Consider the following 20,122-nt stretch of genomic DNA (forward strand, 5'->3'; position numbering starts at 1 on the left):
ATTGGGTTCAGTGTTACAACACAACCCTGGAGACCTTGGTCATGCCATTTCTAAACCAATAAAATCTTTGAATTTGTCTCCAAGCAGACTGCCGATTTTCACAGTTGTAGATTAAGCTCCACTTCCAAGGAGCTAAAGTGGGATGTTGTTATCTCCAGCCAGGACAATGATATGAATTTGATTGCAGCAGCCTGGGGTTTGCAGAGCCCCTTGGGCAAAGGCTATCAGCAAAAGCAGTCTGTGACATAGCTCAGGGGACACTGGGCAAAACCCAGGCTACAGTTCTAGCTCTTCAAGTGGTTTTATGAAACCAGCTGCAATGAGATACACTTCAGACCGATCAGTTTTATTCAGAAAACGTTCTCCTACTTTATTTTAAAGATTTTTCAGAGGTAACTGTGGAATCTCTTCCTTTGTATACTGCATTATAGCCCTGTTTGAGCTCAGGCTGGTGTTGGTGTGTATTGGATCCGTTAAAGCTTATTGGAATGCTTTCTGTTTGACAAATTGATGAAGACAAGTGCAAAGGGACACCCTCTCTGGGAGCAGTCAGCTGACTAGTTCTGCAGAAGCAGCTGGGGTTTGTAGTCCGATAGATTAGAGAAGGCGTGTTTCCTGTCTTTATTTTACCTTTCCCGTCAAAAAATAAAAAGCCAAAAATGTTGACTATTACCAATTGAAGGGGCCTAATTTGTTTTTTAATTTAAAAACCTGAATATATCGTTGAGATGTGCCTCAGTGAGGGATGAGGAGTACGTTCAGTGAACTGCGCAGTAAAATCCTAGCTAAGCTCTTACTTGATGCCTGCCTCTTAAGCTATGCACACATCCTGGAGCGGTGTCCAGCCCCCAGACATGACTGGCCTCTTTTCTCACAGGTGTTCCATGATGATGATATCATTCCTGGTTGGGAGGGGAAAATTGTGGCCTGGGTGGAAGAAGACCACGAGGAGAATTAATCAAGCTTTTAGGTCTTGTCACTATGGAAACCTGTAACTGGCTGCTGAGCTCAGAGAATGACCAAAAAGCATGCGTGCTGGAAGGAGTCCAATTCAAGCTGCCAAAAGAAAAGGTTTTTCTCTGCAAGCAACGGGTAATGCATGTTGTGTGCATGGATGCCTGGCATGGATGCCTGACTTTCTTTCTGTGGCCAAATACAGACAGCGTTGTGGGACTGAAATGATTGTCTGTGGGAAAGAAACACCTTGCTTTGTCCTATCAACAGAACCCTGAAGGCCTTAACAGTGCATTTCTCCTTTCCCCTGCTTCTCCGTTCCTGCAGTATGTGCTGCAGCCGGTGATCTGGGCGTTTCAAGTCTGGTTTGTTGTACACAGTAGTGCATAAGTCTGCACTGATGGCAAAAATGTGAAGCTTTGCCTTTGAGTCAGAAGAAGCCGCTGGAGTATGCAAGCAGAAGGTTTGACCAACTTTGGTCTCAGACTTGCATGTGCTGCAGGAGCAGAGGGAATTTCGTGTACAGTCCAGACTGAGTATAGAAGTGTGACCTGGGGAAGGAAGACAGTCTTCTGGAGGTTTTCTGCATAATCTGAAGCAAAGATCACCAGCCTGGCAAAGCTTCCTTTTTCCCAAATTTTGGCTTCCACTTCCTAGCCCTGCTTCTCCCCCTTGCCCTCCTGTACTCACTTCTGAGGTCCTCTGGGTTTGCTTTGTTGCTGTAGGGACTGTGGGATCTTGGTGCTTGCTTTTCTGCTGAAGAATTTCATTTGGGGAGGCAGGTGCTGGAATCAGCTGCTTCCCCAAGGTACTTACAGGACCCCTCCTTGTTGAGTCCCTCTCTTTGCACTCCCACTGTCTCCTCTGTCAGCACAGTGGACTGATTGTCACCTCCTGTGCACAGGCATCGCTGTGCTGGTGTCCACTGATTGCCAGGGCCACCAAACATAACCACACCGGTGGGATAAATCCTATCAGTAGCACCATCTGTTCCTTGGTAAGCCTGCTCCTTGGCTTTCTGAAGGAGCAAGAAATAAGTGGCTGGCTGGGAGGGTGCACACGCTGAACATCCCCAAGCCTTGTGTTTTTTGTGTTCTGTTTTGATTTGTTTGTTTCTTTCCCCCTTCATTGCCTGCCTCTGTCCTTCTGCTGCCAGTCAGCTGTACGCACACAGCACTGGCTCTGGTCTGCAGCAGACACTGTTGACTTAAAAGGTCAAATGGCAAGTCAAGGTTCTGCTCATTCTCGCTGCATGTGGCCCTTTCATGGACTACCCACGTGTGTGTGCTGTGGATGAGGTTGGGAGAGGGTGACCCTGGTTTCACTGTTTTATATTAACATGTCCTTTTGTAAATATGTTACTGTTTGGAATTATTTTGTACCAGTTTACATTGTCTGAGGACTGTGGATATTTTTATACCAGTACAAGTGCTTTCTGTATATTTCTGCATGCATTTTATCGTGTTTTACTCACTTTTTAGTGGATGCTGAGATGTTTTGTATGGTCTCTTGTTCACACAACACTGGGCTTGAACTTATTTTACTGTGGAACTCCAGCTGGTTCCTACTGGGTTTTATATTCTGCCAGCTTGTACAGGCAGTAACAATACCAATTCCTTCCACACTGCTTCACTGTCCAGGAAGCTCAAGGCTTTTACCTGGCCCTGTGCCACACTGGCACACCACAACATGCCTGTTGTGTCCTACAGCTCGTTATGGTGACTTTCAGTGTCAGTGGGACAGCTCATCAATGGACAAGTTCATCAAGGGCTGCGGGGGGGCAGACGGGACACATCTCTTGGAAAAAAAAAAAAAAAAACAAGATTTTCTTCCTCCCTGGAAATTGTTTCACTGTTGCATGATCTTTAGTAGGTTGTTAAAGAGAGCATGGGGTTGTTATGCTGAAATCAATTGTTGTATTTCGATTGCATTTTTTTCCTCAAGTGTTGCTTCAAGTTTTGCTTATCAATTTTATTTCAGCAAGAGCCACACACCCAGACTGGAATTTTATGGAGACAGTTTTCAAGGTCTGCAGTTGCCAGTTCAATACTACTGCTTGGTTTTGGAGCACTGAAGACACGGGAGGCTGTTAATGTGACCAGAGCTTCTGGTTCAATTTAGCCTTGTCCAGTAGGCATCCAATTTTCTCATGGAAAATAAAACAGATGTTAGCTGATACAGGAGACAGTTGGGAGCCTCAGCCTTGTTCTTAGGCCAGTTCAGGCAGCTAATCACGGGCATGTTTAATATGCTTACTAACCTTCCTACCCATGAGTCAAAGACTGAACCAGATCTGGCAGCCTTTCAGCAACATGCTCTTCAGAGCAGCAGTGGGCTGTATCGGAGGAGCAAGACCGGACAAGACTTGCTTTTTGGGGGTGTCAGCAACAAATCTATCATCAGTGCTAATGTCACACATAAGCTAACATGCAAACGACATTCCCTGAGACAGAACAGGTAGCAGTGCTTCGTTTTTGGGTCCCTATATGCATCTCCCTCTGTGATAGTGAAGGTGGGACTGCTACCATTGCTGGCACTGAAGCTGAAGGCCCTGCTTTGGCTCATTCACTCCCAAAAAGTTTGGTGAGCTTTTTGGGTTCAGCTTTGTGCCTGCAGTGACACTGCAGCCTTCACCAGATGTTTTACCTCTTGTGATTTACAGGAAGGGGTCTGAAGCAGGTAAGAAATGGGGATAAGAGGTATTGGATTACAAGTCCTTGGTTGGGATGGGTTTTGCTGATAAAACCAAAAGCTGTTGCTTTTACATCAGGCTGACACTACTGTAACACTGACTGTAGTGAATTTATTCTGGGAATATGCTCTTAATGTCATACCCAGGACCTGCATTTTTGCTGTTTTGAACGTTTATTTCTACCCAACTCTCTTCAAAGTTACTTTCCTGCTCCTATACTTGTAACTTGGTTATGTAACACATGGTATGTGTAAAATTATATTTTCATAGAAACTCCATAGAGTTTGCATTCGTCATTTAAAATGAATGGTGGGTCTCAAGCCTGTCAAGGAAGGTGAAAACCTTATCTGTGTACCTAACCTCCTGCCATCCCAGATACATAAACGTTGGTTTTAGCGGCCCAAGCCCTGATCTCAATAAAGCGGGGTTTGCAAACTAAGGCTGGTCAGTGCTTGTGAAGGGAAAGATAGCTGTGAAAAGTAAAAGTCGTGCAGAAATCACTGAGATGAGCAGGGGCTGTTCTAGGGCTAGCTTTACGGTGGTGCTGAAAAGAAGAAGTAAAGTTCTGTTTCCGTGGGTTTATTCGGTGAGGCGTGTGGGATGAGGGGGCTTGGGGTGAGGAGGGAGATTAACTGGAGCTAAACGGGGATTTTATCCAGCCGAACCCCGAGAAAATCCCCCTCTTGAGGACCATCCACCTCCCGCGGCTGCCCGCAGCGCTGCGCCAGCCCCGCTCCCCTCAGCACCCGTCCTTCAGGGCCCCCCCCCGCCGCCATTCCGCGGAGGCCCCGCCCCGCGGCGCTTTCCGGCAGTGCCGTGCCGGGCCGGGCCGCTCCGTGCCGAGCCGAGCCGAGGCGGGCCGGGCCGTGCCCGCAGTGGGAGGTCAGCGAGCGCCGGGGCCCCGGCTCTAGCTGCGGCTCCATGTGGCGGGCGGTGGCCCGACGCCTCGCCCCGGCCGCCGGCCTGGCGCGGGGCTGCCGAGCGCTCAGCGCCGCCGCCATCGGCCCCGGCGCGGCCCTGGGGGCCCGGGCGGGGGCTCCGGGCCGCGGCCCGGTGCTGGGCGGCTCCGCCCGCAGGCCCCGGGGGCTCCTGCCCGCAGCCGGGCCCCGGCTTGGGCCCAGGCGCTGCTGCAGCCTGCCGGCACACCAGAAGGTGAGAGGCGGCCCCACGACCTTCCCTTCCCCTTCGCCTGCCTTCCTTCCTCGTCTCCGTTCCTTTCCTTCCTGCCCCTTCCCCTCTTCCTTTCCCTTCTATTTTCCTTTCTCTTATCTTCTCTCCCTTCCTTTCCTTCCTTTTATCCCTTCCCTTTTTTCTTTCCCTTCCCAGCTGCCCTCCTTGCCCCAGGCTACTCCAGGCTCTCTCGCACTCCCTCAGCTCCTGTACCTCTGTGCTTTGTCCTGAGCCTCTCCTTCATTCCCTACCCCTGCACGCCAGGCCCTGCAACTGCCGTACACCAGACCCTGGAAGCACCGTCGGGTTCCCCCTCACCATTATCCCCTTTTCACTGAACCTCTCTGGGTTCCCTGCTGCGCCTACTCCCCTGACACCCTGGTTTTGGGATCTTTCCTGCAGGCTGGAGGCAGTCCTGACCCACCAGGGGTTGCAGACAGCTTCTCCTCGGTGCCTTGTCCCTGTCCTTTGAGTGGGGTCCCTACAGCCAGGGCTGCACAGGTTTTAAAGCTTCCCTTTTCCTCGCAGGTGGCCCTGCCAGCACTGTCCCCCACGATGCAGATGGGCACCATCGCGCGCTGGGAGAAGAAGGAAGGTGACAAGATCGGTGAAGGGGAGCTCATCGCAGAGGTATTCTGAGGGCAGAAGCTGTGCTGCGTTTTTAGTGGGCATTCTATATGCTCTGGGTTCTGTCCCTGGTTGCCCTCACCTGAACCCATGTTTTGGAGGCGCTGCTAGGAACAAGCAACCGGCAGCTTTTCAGAGTTGGTTGCCGCTTTTCACCCCTCTGAGCACAAAGAACACTTAATGTGTTTGAAACCATGCTTTCCCATAGCTGGTGGGACAGGATGACTTTGCCAGTACTCTGTGCATTACGACCCTACACTGCCAGACTGCAGGGCTCTGAGCTCACTTGACTTTTATTTTGCTCTAACAATATCCTGTTCTCTCTCAAAGGTGGAGACAGACAAAGCAACAGTTGGCTTTGAGAGCGTGGAGGAATGCTACTTGGCCAAGATCCTGGTGCCAGAAGGAACAAGAGATGTTCCTATTGGGGCCATAATATGTATCACAGTAGAAAAGTAGGTATTTTGCTAACCCTTGAGTTGAATTTTCTCTCTTGGGACTTCTTGAGTGCTCTGTGTGGAAGGTTAAGAGACAGTCACCAGACTGGTTTGGCCATTATGTTCCATTTTTTTTCCTAGGCCTGAACATGTTGATGCCTTTAAAAACTATACTCTGGATACTGCAGCGTCTGTGCCCCCTGCAGCCTCAGTGCCTCCCCCTCCAGCTGCAGCTCCCTCAGCCCCACCTCAGCCTTCTCCTCAGGCTCCTGGCAGCTCTTACCCTCCTCACATGCAGGTAAGGGAGCATTGCTGCTGATTTAAGGTTTGTTGCACTCTTTGTCTGTCTTTGGCGTTGCTAGCTCTAGGGGATTTTGTCACAAGCTCTGTTGGGAGTGGGAGGTTATAAGGTGTAAGTGCAGAAGTGCAAGCCCCTTGAATTGTTGCATGCTTTAAGCAGGTGTTTGGGGAGGTCCCAGAAAGTGTTTTATTTTCTGAAAATTGTTTTAGCGTCCCAGCTCCCTGTAGGAGAGACCTATTTCTCCAGGATTCATTTGCAGGCTAGAAAAAAAATGTTACATTTGTCTGATTTGAACAGTTCTGGTATATACAAGCCTTGTACTTTATGTGAATATGTTCTGAAGGCCCTGCTCAGGTCTTGGAGCAGAACTCCATTCTGTGATACTCTAGTGAGCACACCAGATGTGTTTGTGAGTGGTAATGGTAGACATTCCTTTGATATAGAAAACTTGAAAATAGTGTCCTAGTTATACAGTTGAGACATGTGGAAGCTCATTTGTCTGAGATGTTACAAAAAATCAGTAGTTGAATAGGGATCTAATCCAAGGCTTCTTGATCTGACTGCATTTTGCTTCTTGATCTGAGTTGAATTTCAGCTACTTAACTTGATTTCCCTCACTTGCCTTATCTGTCCAGTTCTGCTCTAAAGCTGTAATCACATGTGCTATGTTTATTGCACTGCAAAATGCACGTGTAAACCTACAGCACCTTTTAAGTGCTTGTTGGAGGACAAGTCTGTATAGCTTTTACAGGGGCCAGATATATTTGTCAAAGACAAAGCGTCTTGCTTCAGCCTTCCTTTTAGTCTCTTTAGATTCTCAATGTGATGGTGCTGCTAATGACCTTGATGTATAGATTTCTTCTTTTTTTCTTTTGCTCGCTTTCTTTCCTTGATAAAAGAAGCCAAACCAGAGATACAGCACACGACTGTGCTTTGCTGTAGCAGAGTCAAGATCTAAGAGTACATTAAAGGTTGGCTGCTCCTTGAGGTTGACATCATTTGGCCAAGAGTAAGAATCATGTTCCTGTCCCTTTTGGATTACCAGCATCTGATGCACTTGTATTCTCTGGCTTCACAGGTCACTCTCCCTGCCCTGTCACCTACCATGACAATGGGCACAGTGCAGAGATGGGAGAAGAAAGTTGGGGAGAAACTGAATGAGGGAGACTTACTGGCGGAAATTGAGACAGATAAAGCCACAATAGGTGAGTCAACTCCAAAGCCAAGAATGGATGATGGCCCCTTAAAAGGAGAGGATTCAGAGTAGCCTCTTTTACCTGTTCTCTGGCTGCTCAGGACGTGAAGATGTGAAGCAATGAAAAAGAGTTACTTTTTTATGCTGCTCGAACTTGTAAAAACACCTCTTTTGCCATCAGTCCCTCATAGTAACATACAGTGCACAAAGATGTTTCCCTACCTGTTGCATTGAGAAGACTTTTCTTTTTCAAACCAGTTTTGTTTCTTTCTCTTTCAGGCTTTGAAGTGCAGGAGGAAGGCTACTTGGCAAAAATCTTGGTGCCTGAAGGAACAAGAGACGTGCCATTAGGAACAACCCTCTGCATCATTGTGGAGAAAGAGGCTGATATTCCAGCCTTTGCTGACTACCAGGAGACTGCAGTAGCTGACATGAAGGCACAAGTTCCTCCTCCTCCTCCTCCGCCTCCACCAGTAAGGGCCTTTCTTAGCCAGGGAGGGAAGTTATGCGGACTGCTGAGAATTGCTGGTTGGAGCTAAACTGTTCTGTTGGTTTGACTGAGAAGTCTTGACTCCAGTAATAATGTCTGTGATCCTCTGAATGCCAGGCTAACACATGCACTGAGAATAGATCACTTCTGATGTCATCTGCTTTGCCCTCTGAAAACTGGAGCAGGTTATCGTTTGATATGGTCTCTTCTCCAGCCTGTTGCTTGTACTGGTTCTAATGAATCCTTCCTGAAAATTTGGACTATAAATTACTTATTTCACCATTTTGATGTATAGTTCAACAGTTGTAGTTGGTGTTCTGCATGGGAAAGTTTCCGATTTAATTTCTGGTGCTGGGAAACTTCTCTGAGTACTTTCAGGTTGGAGACTATTCTTGTTATTCCCTTGACTGTTAATTACATGGTCTTGTTCTCTTATGGCACTGAAGTGAAACCTCTAAGGTGTTTGCAAAATAATCACAGAGCTAATGGCTTTGATTCTTCTGTTAAGGTGGCAACTCCTGCTGCAGCTGCTCCTCCTCCTCAGCCTGCTGTTCCTTCCACTCCACTAGTCCCTGCAGCTGGGCCACCTCCCCGGAAAGGGAGGATCGTGGTTAGTCCCCTGGCGAAGAAACTGGCAGCAGAAAAAGGGATTGACCTTGCACAAGTGAAAGGTAAAGTGCCCTTTGCCTTTCTTGCTCTCTCTGTTAAGTATCTGTTTCTCCGGGAGTGTTCTTGCTTGTTCTGTTCTTTTCTCTGTATCGAGAAGATCCTCACTGTGCAGCTTTCTCCACCAGGGACTGTTAGTGACTTATATCTCTGAACAGAGCTTCGTGATGCCCTGTTGTAACTAACTGAAATCCTCTTACATTTTCCTTTGATGCTTTTAGGTACTGGACCAGATGGTAGAATCACAAAGAAAGATGTGGAGTCATTTGTGCCGCCAAAGGTTGCTCCAGTGAGTAGGTCTGAGATCTGTAAGAATGGGATGCGGAACCATCATCTAGCAGGACTTAGCGCTTTGTGAACTTCAGAGTAGTGTGTAATATTTAATGTGTGTGATTTAATAATCAATTGTAGGGCTTATAATGAACCTAGTTGGGGATCAGAGGTGGGGCTGGAGAGTGGAAATGTCTGCTGCTCACAAGCAAGAGAGGGCATGGCCTCAGCTCTTGTCTTACCTACTGAACTACTCTGCGATTGGTGTTGGGCCAGTCCTGTGAACTGTGCTGTCTTTCTCTGGTTGCAGGCTCCAGCAGCAGAAGCAGTACCTGCAGCTGCTGCAGTTGCAGCAGCACCAGTGGGGACCTTCACGGATATCCCTATCAGCAACATTCGGAGGGTGAGAAGATTTTACTTCCCTGACATCATTATTTGCAGTCATAAATTGTCTGAAATCATTTATTTCTGTCATTTCTGTTGTGTACCCACAGGTTATTGCTCAACGACTGATGCAATCCAAACAAACAATACCTCACTACTACCTTTCTATTGATGTGAACATGGGAAAAGTACTGGTGCTAAGGAAAGAACTCAATCAGGTCAAGTATTTGGGGAGTCGTGGCAAGATTGGGGTTGGGGGAAAACTGCATCAGTTCTGGACTGTCAGTGACAGAACAAGAATTTTTACCAAGGTACTGTGCACTGACTCCTAACTTCCTTGAGAAGGCCACTTAGTATTCTCCTTGAGGGTGAAAAAAAAATAAAAAATAAAAACATTTTTAAACAAAATGTTAATTCTAAGACAAGTTTGGGGAAAAACAGCCATTTAAAAAAATGGTGTCTTCTTAGATTATGAAGGATATAAAAACTCCTAATCCACCTCCTAAATCATCTTGGCACTTCAAATATTAATGCTTACAGGTAGAATGATTGTTTAGAGAAAATAAGAAAAAACAAGGCTGCACGACAGTGACTATCCAAATTATTTCAGTTAACATGCAAGGGACAAACTGACACCTCAAATCTCTTCCTTTGCAGGAGGTCTCGGATAACATTAAGCTTTCTGTCAATGACTTCATAATTAAAGCTTCTGCTCTGGCATGCTTGAAGGTGCCTGAGGCAAATTCTTCGTGGATGGACACAGTTATTAGGCAGTAAGTTTATGGTACGGTCGAAGCCGGAAACTTTATTTGTTCAGTAGAGAGCTGATGGCAAAGTAGCAGATCTGCTGGTGGGATGTTGAGGAGGGAGGGGAGCAGGTATAATGCAACAGTTGAGGGGGTTTAACGAAAATGCTAAGAATATTGAGACTGAGGCTAGTGTGAGCTGAAACAGTTGTTGCAGACCACATATTAACGTAGAGTTGTCTTAACACCTGAAATTCTTTGTGTCTTGCTAGAGTAACTGGCATCTGTGTTGTCTTGCAGAAATCACGTAGTGGATGTTAGCGTTGCAGTGAGTACTCCTGCAGGCCTTATAACACCTATTGTGTTCAATGCACACATAAAGGGCCTGGCTTCCATCAGTAAGGACGTGGTTTCTTTGGCCACTAAAGCCCGAGAAGGTAAACTTCAGCCACATGAATTCCAGGTGAGGAACTGCAGTTGCTGGTAATAACTGCTGCCCTTGTCTTCTGTCCCCGTTCAGAACAAGCAGTCTGTTTTGTGATGTTTCAGTTGTGTTCATTAATATTCCACTTGAAACAGCTTTTCTGAGTTTTCTGTGAATGTTTTTGTCTTGTAGGGTGGTACTTTCACAATTTCCAATTTAGGAATGTATGGGATTAAGAATTTCTCTGCCATAATCAATCCACCTCAAGCCTGCATCCTTGCAGTTGGTTCCTCAGAGAAAAGGCTAGTGCCAGCTGATAATGAGAAAGGGTCAGTATTCATCAGGTTCTGCATGAACTGAGCTTTTGAAATTAAAATTCTGAAATAACAGCTAGTTTTCTAACACTTCCAATAGATATATTATTTAAGAATAGTTACTAGTTGTTGACATGGTGCTTTCAACACCTTCTGAAGAAGAATAGGGAGATGTATGTTTCTCCTAATGTTTACGTGAGCCTGTTGCAGTGACTGATAAATGATCTGCCATGTTTGTTCTCACAGCTTCCAAGTTAAGGAAAGGCTGACCCTTTCCTTGAAGGGGGGCAGGTTGGGGAATAAGGTATGGAAAAGCATAAGAGATACACAACAGTTCAGGCATCTGTTCCTGTTTAGCTACGTGGTTAATTTTGTATTTAAGGAATGCTCAAGGGGTGGGTTATAATTCAAGTGCCCTGTGTGAGATAAAGCTGGTTTGACAGTGATTTGCAGAGGATTCTGTTAACTTTTTTTTTTTCTTTTGTCAGATTTGATGTGGCCAGTGTGATGTCCGTTACACTTAGCTGTGATCATCGTGTTGTAGATGGAGCAGTTGGAGCACAGTGGCTTGCTGAATTCAAGAATTTCCTTGAGAAGCCAGTAACCATGCTGCTATAATTTAACCATGCAAGCAACGTTTTCCGGGGTCACACTGTTTTGTTTTAAACAAGCTATTTAGATTTTAGTGTTCAGACTTATTAAAGAGTTCCTTTTTTTTTTTTTTAATTTTAAATATGTATTATATTATCTGGTAATGTTATTACCAGTCTGTACAGAAACAAAAGTTTGCAAAAATGCTTTTCAAAGCAATATTACAGCTATACTGTATTTTTATACAGTTAGTGAACTTGCAAACTCTTCCAAAACAGTTAAGCATCCCAGATTTACAAATGATCCAGGCAGAATGCAAACTGCACCTGCTTCTACACTAGATTGAACAAGGAGGGGGCACGGTGCATACCAGGTAATTTCATGACCTCAGTGTTCTCCGAAATTTGACTTACAAACATCTCTTCACAGGAGTTCAGATGAGATGGTAACCATAACGTGCAAGGTAGTAGGTGAATTCCCTTATTATCCTGTTCTGCTGGGGTGGGTGACAATGACAGATGCACTAAGGAACTGAAGCCCCTGGGAATGGTTTCTCAAAGGCCAAGTGTTAGCATTCCAAAACTCTCTTGGAATTTGGCACTGGTTTGGACATTCTCAGCTTTGGGATCCCTTTTGAGCACTTTAAAGGTGAAAGAGCACTGATACCTGTGGTGTCACAGCTCTCAGATACCACAGGGAGTGTGCTGTCTTTTTGTAGACTTTCACTTAGATGTGCTTTTCATATGAAGACTCTTTAATTGCTTTTCCTCTTGCTAAGTTAGTATCAGGCTACGATGCCATGGAAGTAACTGTTTTGCAGAATATTCAAGAGACTTTGTGTGTTGGAACCCATATAGGCAAATCACACATGATAATAGTGCCACCAGTGGATGTTAATCATGTGGGGACTCGAATGTTTGAAAGTTTTTTTCAGGCATTCTAACATAGGAAGCTCTGCGTTAGTCACTGGTGCTGCAGTTCTTCCCTTACTTGTCTATGTTGTCCCAGCCTCAGTAAACTGCAGAATGTGCTATCCATGTATATATTGTATGTAAAATGCTTAAGTAGTTTGTTGGACTTGTGTCCAGTTACCCCAGTCATTGTATCCTGAAAGGGGTGCAGTGCTGAACATTCTCAAATTCCACTTTCCACTTGGAAATGTTCATGTAAAAAGGAGGATTGTGCAGTAATTACAAAGTGACCGGGAGAATTCAACAGGGGGAGAAGTTAACAAAACAAAACAAGAAGATAAAGCTAATCTGTTTTTCTGTATATTGCATTAAGTACTGTCTCCTGTAAAGTTCTGCTACAAAATTCACTAAAGATATTGGAAGAAAATACTGTGGAAATTAAATATTTTTGTGGGAACTATTTAATGTCTGGTTGCTGTGATAGCTGGTTTTCATGCCTGGCTTAAGCAAAAAAAAAAAAAAAAAAAAAAAAAGTGCATTAAAATTTGTTTTTTTTTTTTTTTTTTTTTAAAAGATCTAAAATATCTCGGTTCCAGAGTTGCTCTAGTGAACCTCTGTTCTATTAAATGTTTGGAATTGACAACTACTAAAACATGTTCCAGTGCTTTTCTCTTCAGTCCTCTGTGTGGCTTGTCATACTGCTATGGCACAGTTAGAGCTGTTCAGCCTTTCAGTCTGATGGTGAAACTCACCCTATTAACCCGAAATTGTAATCACAAGGATTGCAAGATAGCAGCAAACTTGAACCTTCCCAGTTTTCTTGCTCAGTGTTCACCGGTACCTCAGGTTCTGGCTAAAGAAAGTACTGATTTCTTCCTGTGTGACGAACACTAAATAGCTTACCTGATGGTTACACTCCCTGAATGACTCAGGGAATAGCCTTGCAGTCTGAAAAATCCTATCCAGCTTGCTTGGTTGGAGTGCTGATAGTGACTTCCAACACTGCTTACAGCCTTCACAAGCCAGCTCAGCTCATGCAATGATAATATTTTAGCTTGTATTTGATTGAAAAGACTACAAAGCCTATTCAGCAGGGATTGTCCTAAAGAAAACAGGAACAGCATGCAGGACAACGGGTAGAGCTGTGGATGACACACCTCTGCTAGTTGCTCCAGCATAAAATGCTTGCAGGAGCTGCTCTAACCACATAAATCCAGTAAGCAAAATAATTTATTTAACAACAAAAACACAGAAAAACAATACAACTGTTATTGCCATGTATCTTAAAGCAGAATTCATGATACAGTGAGGCATGTATGCATCTATGGTTCATTAGGACAGCTGTTAATACATTTGAGTATTCCTTGAGTATTTACAGTCTACTTTTTCCTAAGTTTGGTGATGCTTATTTTCCTCCTGGCTTCCTTTTCTACATGCACTTTCTAAAGGCATTTTGAGGTATTCACCTTTGAAGATGAGGTCAATTAACTCATCACCAGCTGCAAGTCAGGATGCTCATTCTGGGCCTTTGGTTAGTTCTGTCAACTGTGAACAGGAACTGGACAGGGCGTAGAATTCTTTAACACATGGGCTTTGCAACTGACACTGTGACGAACAATACCCCTTTTCCTTTGTCAAATGTTGCTGTAGCCGTTTCCTCATCCACCAATTCTGGCAGATCTAGTTGTAATTCATATTTTTCAGGAACATTAATGATTATGTCATCCTAAAAAAATATTAAAATACATGATTGATTATTTGACAATTAATTAGCAGCAAGTATTTCTAGGAATTTGATACCAGACAGAAAACAAAAGGTTATTCTTTCTGTTGCCTTACCTTTGAAATTCTCAGATCACACTCAGAAACGGAGCTAACCTTGGGCAATTCAACTTTCAGTTCAATTTGTAATGGCTTCTCGTTTGCATCCTTCATGGTGCTCATTTCATAGGCAGGGGTGCTCAGCTCCTCTGGCAGTTCTGTACTGCTAATTTCCTCTATCAGAGGCACTTTAGGCTGTGCAATACTTCCTTTTTTCAGCAGGATAGGAGCATTGCTGTGGTCCTTAGCTTCTATTCTGTGTAGCAGCTGATCAAGTGTCAGTTCTTTCAAGAAAACACAGGTTTTCACATAACAGTCAGTTACTAAGAACTGTTACACTGCTTGACAAACTTATTACCAAAAGTTTAGCTTTGTAATTAGCAAGTTTGTCAGCTGAAGACTGTAATTTGCAGTTTCTCCTTCCCTCGTGATTTGTTTTCACTGCCAAGCTGTTAGAAGTTGCTGTTTTCAGAGCACTGGTAACAGCAGCAACCTCTTCTACTCATCTCAGAGCAAAAGAAACTTTTGTTTCTTTAAGTGCTTGGTTTATGCTTAAGGCAAGAATTGGGTTTGAGGGAGCTTGTTGGCAAAGTCTGATAGGCCTGCAAAGAAAACTGACAGCAGCTGTCTACATACCCTTCTTTGTGTTCTGATTGAGACAGGGTGTTGGCATCTGCCATCCTTGCAGACATTGCTGCATCCTTTCCAGGCTGCCTTTCAGCTTGAATGGCTCAATAGTGTATGAAGGTGAAAGAATAAGGTTGCATCGTTCCTCAACGAATTTAAGTGTCATGTGGATCAGATGTTTCATTTTTTCTGGGTTTTCTTCTCCCCTCTGAAGAACATCTGGGTTATATGCAATATCTATAATGCTGTAAAGATCTAAAAAAAAAAAAAAGTTGCATCAGAATTACTGCTTCGGTAGTATGTCCTGGTTGGCCAGGGCTTGGGGCTTTTGGATGTTTATTATGATCACTTGCTTTAGAAGCAAAGAAACTGAATTTGTGGCTGCTGGGCATCATTGGAATTCACCTTCCCAGCAGTGTTTGTGCTCTGGTAGCAGGGGAACGTGACGCACCTCACCGTGAGACATGTGGCTGGGGAGGCACCTGGCGCATAAAACACCCTGTGGGATTTAGATGGGTGCCAGGTGTGAACCCCTCAGTGTGCCTGGGAATCAGGATGGGTTGGGCTGGAAGGGACCTCAAAGATCATCCAGTTCCAACCCCCTGCCATGGGCTGGGATGCCACCCACTAGATCAGGTCGCTCAGGGCCTCATCCAACCTGGCCTTGATCACCTCCAGGGATCGCAGAATCATCAAGGTTGGAAGAGCCCTCCAAGATCACCTGGTCCAACCACCCCCTACCACCAATGTCACCACTGAGCCGTGTCCCCAAGCACCATGTCCAACCTCTCCTTGAACACCCCCAGGGACGGTGACTCCACCACCTCCCTGGGCAACCGGTCCCAATGCCCGACTGCTCTTTCTGAGCAGAAATGTCTCCTAATTCCCAACCTGAACCTCCCCTGGCACAACCTGAGCCCATTCCCTCTGGTCCTACCGCTGGTTACCGGTGAGAAGAGGCAGCCCCCAGCTCCCCACCCCTTCCTTTCAGGGAGTTGCAGAGAGCAGTAAGGTCTGCCCTGAGCCTCCTCTTCAGACTAAACAACCCCAGATGAGGCATCCACAGCTTCTTGGCAGCCTGTTCCAGTGCCACACCACATTCTGGATGAAGAATTTCCTCCTAGTACCTAGTCTAAACCTCCCCTCTTTTAGTTTAAGACCGTTCCCCCTCATCCTGTCCCTACCTGACTGAGCTGAGCCCTCCATCCTTTCACAACCCCCTTGAAGGCCGCAGCGGGGTCTCCCCTCATCCTCCTCCCCACGCTCCTCCCCATGCCGCCCCCCAGCTCCCTCAGCCCCCGCTTTATTCCCGCACCCCCATCTCCGGCCGCCCTTTCCAGCGGCCCGGCCCTGACGGGCACGGGCGCCCGGGGGCCTCCGGGGGCCGGCACCGCGCCGCAGCCGCACACGTTGACGAAGAGCGGGGCGGCCCCGCGGGGCTGAGTCCTCAGGCAGAGCCAGGGTTCCGCCGGGGCTCCGCCAAGCCTCCTCAGGAGACTCGGGCAAGGCGGGGGCTCGCCCTCCGCCATTTCCTCCGGCAGGGCCCCGTTGCCGTAGCGACAGGGCCCGGCCCCGTTCCGCCGCCGCAGCCGCCCGGGGGAGGCGCTGGGCCTGGCCGCGTCCGGGGGCCGGGGCCCTGCTGGGGCCGGAGGGAAGCGGAGGGGGCCGGAGGATGGCCCGGGTGCCGGTGGGGAAGGTGCTGCTGAGGAACCTCATGAGGCACACGGGAGCGCACAACAAGGTAGGGCCCGGCCCCGAGCCCCGCCGGAGTTATCGGGGGGCGGATGGGGGGAAGGCGCCGCCGGGTTTTTGTGAGCAGCGAGGCTGTAAAGCAGCCGGCTGGGTGCCTTATCGTGCCCGCAGTGTGCTTTGGGTGGCAGCGAAGAAGTTTCGGGTTCTGGGAGCGTGCCCGGCACGGTGTAGGAGCTCCGTGGTCCTCAGCAAACCGCGACCTGAGCTCCTGATGGCCCGGCCGAGCGGTGAATTTCACGTGTTCGTGGAGGGTTCGCTCCCCCGCTGAGCTGGGGGCTGCTGTAACACGCTTACGTTTTTTTCCTTTTTGTGGCTTTCAGATCCAGGAAGAGACAGAAATGTGGAAAATCAGGGAGTGGGAGAAGCAGACAGAAGAGACATACTGGAGGAGGCGAAGCAGGATGCTGTCGGACACCTCCAGGTGGGCACCACTTGTGTGGAGGAGGTAACTGTCCTGGCACAGTCACTGAACCCTTTTGCTTTATAATGCTGTAGGAGTATTTTGTGCTGGCCATCCCCTAATAATGTAGGAATACCACATAGGGCATGGAGTCCCTGGAAGGAAGTCAGACCTGCACTTAAATCTGACTATTTATCTTTCCATCTACATGTATAGTCTTCAAAATACAACAGGAAGTAGGCCGGGCTCTCTGAAAGAGCTGGAATAAGAAGTGCTGGAGTTGTAGGTCAGAATGGTGTGAGGAAAGTCTAAACGTGTTGGCCTTCAAGTTATCAGTAACCAAAATTGTTGTAGTATGGGGTCCTGCTCTGGTACAACATTGGTATTGTCCACCTTTTAAGCAGTATTATGCGAAAACAAGCTGATTTGGTGGGGATTGCAAGTGGAGATTTGTTTTCTTTTCTTTTTTTAAATGCTGGGACAACATGGCAGAAATGCAAATGCTGCAGGAAGTGGTTTTGGTATCTCAGGAGAGAACACCTTGCAGACTCGTGCCAAGTGCACAGATGCTGCTTCGCTCAGGAAGTGTGGCACAGAGCGAGCCGCAGACATGTGAGATGGCTCAGAGCTGTTGGTGCTTGTTGGTGGATTTGCAGTTTTAGTACTGGTACCTAATCAAGCTAATTCCAGTTAAGTCAGTTCTGCTTCCCAAGTTCCTCATTTGCCGACTTCTACTAGCAGCTATGTCTCACTGCATGTTGCTAGTCTGCTCCGGCAGAGTATTCTGAAGGAGGAGAACTGCATTTTTGTGGCAGGCAAGGTAACCCCTTCCTCTAATTTAGTGTGTTGGCTGAGAATTTTGTCATGCACTGTAGGCAGTAGTAAGTGTGAAAACCAGCATTAGCTCGTGAACTGGTTTGTGAGAGCTCTTAATGGTGACTGTCTGTTAAAATGATAGTTGGTCTTCTTGCATAGATGGACACTCACGACTTGCTGGATTTTTGCTCCCCTCGCTGGACTAACCCCTTGCTCAGAAAGTTTCTCCATCAGAACTGACAGCTGAAGGACAACTGTTCTCTTTCTGCAGCAGTCGGATGCGCAGTGATGGCTTCGATGACGAGGGTCACAGGGCCGACTGGAAAACAAAGAACTCACAATTTCTTGACCCGGTCGAAGATGATTTGCTTAGAGCACGGTCCTGGAATAAAAAGCTCTATGAATGTGAAGCCAACATGCCTGACAGGTCTGTGGGGTGTTAAATGTTCTCTGATTGTAACTATAATTGGAGCACCTTTCTGGAGTCCTGTACCAAAATATTAGTGTGTTACTCCTGTCGATATGTACTCCTATAAAATAGTATTTCATCTCATTTTGAGAATGAATAAGTAAGAGGCACAAACATTTGCACTGTCACAGAGTATCTGATTTGAATTTGTCTACAGAGTTCCTAAGTCACAATAAGCCACAAAAGCTAAGCCCTAAGTTTACCACCTAAGCTTGGTATTTATTTCTTTGCCCAAGGAACTGAAAAAAGTCTAAAGAAGTGCAACACAGTACTCCCCAGGGTTCTTTTAAAGAAATGGAACTTACATTATTAGAAGTAGGAAGGAGCCTGAAAACATGAAATGTCTTTAAATAGTACTAATCAAATCAGTTGTTTTTTCCTTCCTTCTTTCCTTGTTGGGAAGGTTCTGATGTCCTTTCTTTCTTGTGTCTAAACTCATGCTCATTCTGTGGCTCTGTCTTTTCAGAACCCTTTTTCCCCTTGAACACTTCCCTGCTTCTAATACGTGTTTCTGCTTCTTACAGGTGGGGTCACAGTGGCTATAAAGAGCTATACCCTGAAGAATTTGATACAGACAGGTAAAGCAAACAGATTCAGAGATGTATCCTGAGTCTTGTCAGGGTATGCAGGGAATTTTACAAACTGAATTATTGTAAGTTTCGGTTTTAGATCTACCTTTAATGGCAAAGCAACACTGTTTAGTTACAGATACCCACTGAAAACAACTAGTCCATTAATGTGGTTCCCTCCTGTCTGAGTCTTAGGGGAGGATTGTGTCTCCTGTAGTAATAGACATTCAGCTTGAGCTTGAGTTACTGAAATGCTGTGAATTGTGCAGGGTCTGCCTGAGCCAGTAGGGAAACAGAGAAGTAGGCTGAATCCAAATCAGGTCAGTAGACACGCTGTCAAATACCAGCTCCGGATTCCCCACTGCATTGTAGTGTGTCTGTTTTCAGTGTTAGTCCGTATTTGGAGAAAATCAACCCTCCCAGACCCCTGGAAAGTGGAGACTTAGCTGTAAAATGAGATCTTAGAGTTAATTATGTTAAATTGCACCTAGCAGTCATCAAGTACAAAATTTGTCAGGCTTACAGATTTGAAATAGCCTGCTGTAAGTTATTTTTTTTGTCACTTGATGGCTTTCAGTACACGTTGTCATTGGCTCTGCCTCGAATACCTTGATCAGGGGTATTAGTAAGGTGTGGACCAAGCTGTTAACAAGCATTTGAAACAAAAATGCAGCCACTACATCCACTCCCCTGCACTATTCAGTTGAGTCAATGGATTTGCTAACAATTTGGAGGTAGAAGAGGCTCAGCTGCTATGTGCCTGCCCATCTGGTTTCTTCTGATGATCCTTTGTTCTTGCAGTGACCAGCAAGAAGGAGAGGAACAGAACGCTGTTAATGGGAAGAAAAAATCTCATTTGAGAAAGCAAACTGCCCATGGGTCACACAAACGGAAAAAAACAAAGAAATCGCACAAGAAGAAGCAAAAAAAGCGTTCGCACAAAAAGCGAAAGAAAAAGAAAAAGGAGCAGGGGAGGACGTCGTCAGATTCTTCCCAGGAGAGCGAATGCTCCGAAGAGGAGACTTCAGGCACTCGCAAGGGGAAACACAAGCGCAAGAAAAAGACCAGGAAAGTGCCTGCCAGGGAACCTACCTCGTCTTCTGGGCAGGAAAGTGACTTTTCCCATGCAAGCAGCTCAACCACCAGCAGCTCTGAGGACAGTGAATCTGAGGAGAAAAAAGAGAAACGGCCTCCCAGAAAGAGAAAGAAACGTCACAATTCTGTGTCGGAGAGACACGCCGAAGTACCAGAGAAGAGGAGCAAGAGGAAGAACTGGAAGGTGGCTGCAGATGATAAATCTGAGGATAGCTCAGATGAGGACTGACGAGGAATTGCTGAGTCCAGGCTGTGGCTCAGGCAATACGGTAGAGGACAGAGGCAGGTATTTTCCTTTCAGCACTGCCCCATCCTTCAGCATTTTTCAGCACTGTGGTTTATCCTTCCTCCCAGCCTCCAGGGGGAACTGAGCCTTGGCAGCCAGCAGGAGCTGCCCCTTG

The 20,122-nt window shown here is 46.4% G+C and overlaps 4 protein-coding genes across 7 annotated transcripts in view; 3 read left to right on the forward strand and 1 right to left on the reverse strand.

Moving 5' to 3' along the window:
• The window catches only part of DIXDC1 (DIX domain containing 1), a 36,309-nt gene extending 32,391 nt beyond the window's left edge, over positions 1-3,918 (forward strand). For both annotated transcript variants that reach the window (XM_082778105.1, XM_082778104.1), the window contains one exon: positions 878-3,918. In XM_082778105.1, coding sequence (XP_082634231.1) covers positions 878-958 — 81 coding nt within the window. In that variant the 3' untranslated portion in view covers positions 959-3,918. The remainder of the gene's footprint in view (positions 1-877) is intronic.
• A 554-nt stretch (positions 3,919-4,472) lies between these two features.
• On the forward strand, positions 4,473-12,632 carry DLAT (dihydrolipoamide S-acetyltransferase). Its single transcript, XM_082778128.1, has 14 exons — positions 4,473-4,798; positions 5,345-5,446; positions 5,774-5,898; positions 6,022-6,178; positions 7,260-7,386; positions 7,656-7,849; positions 8,375-8,537; positions 8,754-8,821; positions 9,113-9,205; positions 9,297-9,404; positions 9,844-9,959; positions 10,233-10,395; positions 10,549-10,685; positions 11,159-12,632. The coding sequence occupies exons 1-14, from the start codon at positions 4,568-4,570 to the stop codon at positions 11,286-11,288; spliced, it is 1,914 nt and encodes a 637-aa protein (XP_082634254.1). The 5' UTR covers positions 4,473-4,567; the 3' UTR covers positions 11,289-12,632.
• A 759-nt stretch (positions 12,633-13,391) lies between these two features.
• Positions 13,392-17,576, reverse strand: PIH1D2 (PIH1 domain containing 2; the record flags this gene model as incomplete). The annotated part of the gene is made up of 5 exons (XM_082777819.1): positions 13,392-13,898; positions 14,012-14,277; positions 14,630-14,875; positions 15,936-16,331; positions 17,525-17,576. The coding sequence occupies 5 exons, from the start codon at positions 17,574-17,576 to the stop codon at positions 13,752-13,754; spliced, it is 1,107 nt and encodes a 368-aa protein (XP_082633945.1). The 3' UTR covers positions 13,392-13,751.
• Positions 16,162-20,100, forward strand: NKAPD1 (NKAP domain containing 1). Of its 3 annotated transcripts, none has more exons than XM_082778176.1 (5): positions 16,162-16,361; positions 16,693-16,817; positions 17,860-18,015; positions 18,582-18,635; positions 19,428-20,100. In XM_082778176.1, the coding sequence occupies exons 1-5, from the start codon at positions 16,293-16,295 to the stop codon at positions 19,948-19,950; spliced, it is 927 nt and encodes a 308-aa protein (XP_082634302.1). In that variant the 5' UTR covers positions 16,162-16,292; the 3' UTR covers positions 19,951-20,100. The 3 variants fall into 3 exon arrangements, with proteins under 3 accessions (XP_082634302.1, XP_082634303.1, XP_082634304.1); XM_082778177.1 differs by having other exon boundaries at positions 16,165-16,361; positions 16,693-16,793; XM_082778178.1 differs by lacking the exon at positions 16,162-16,361 and having other exon boundaries at positions 16,693-16,793; positions 17,748-18,015.
• Positions 20,101-20,122: the final 22 nt, after the last annotated feature.

Source organism: Aythya marila (assembly GCF_965140915.1).
Source record: "Aythya marila genome assembly, chromosome: 23".
Lineage (NCBI taxonomy): Eukaryota > Metazoa > Chordata > Aves > Anseriformes > Anatidae > Aythya > Aythya marila.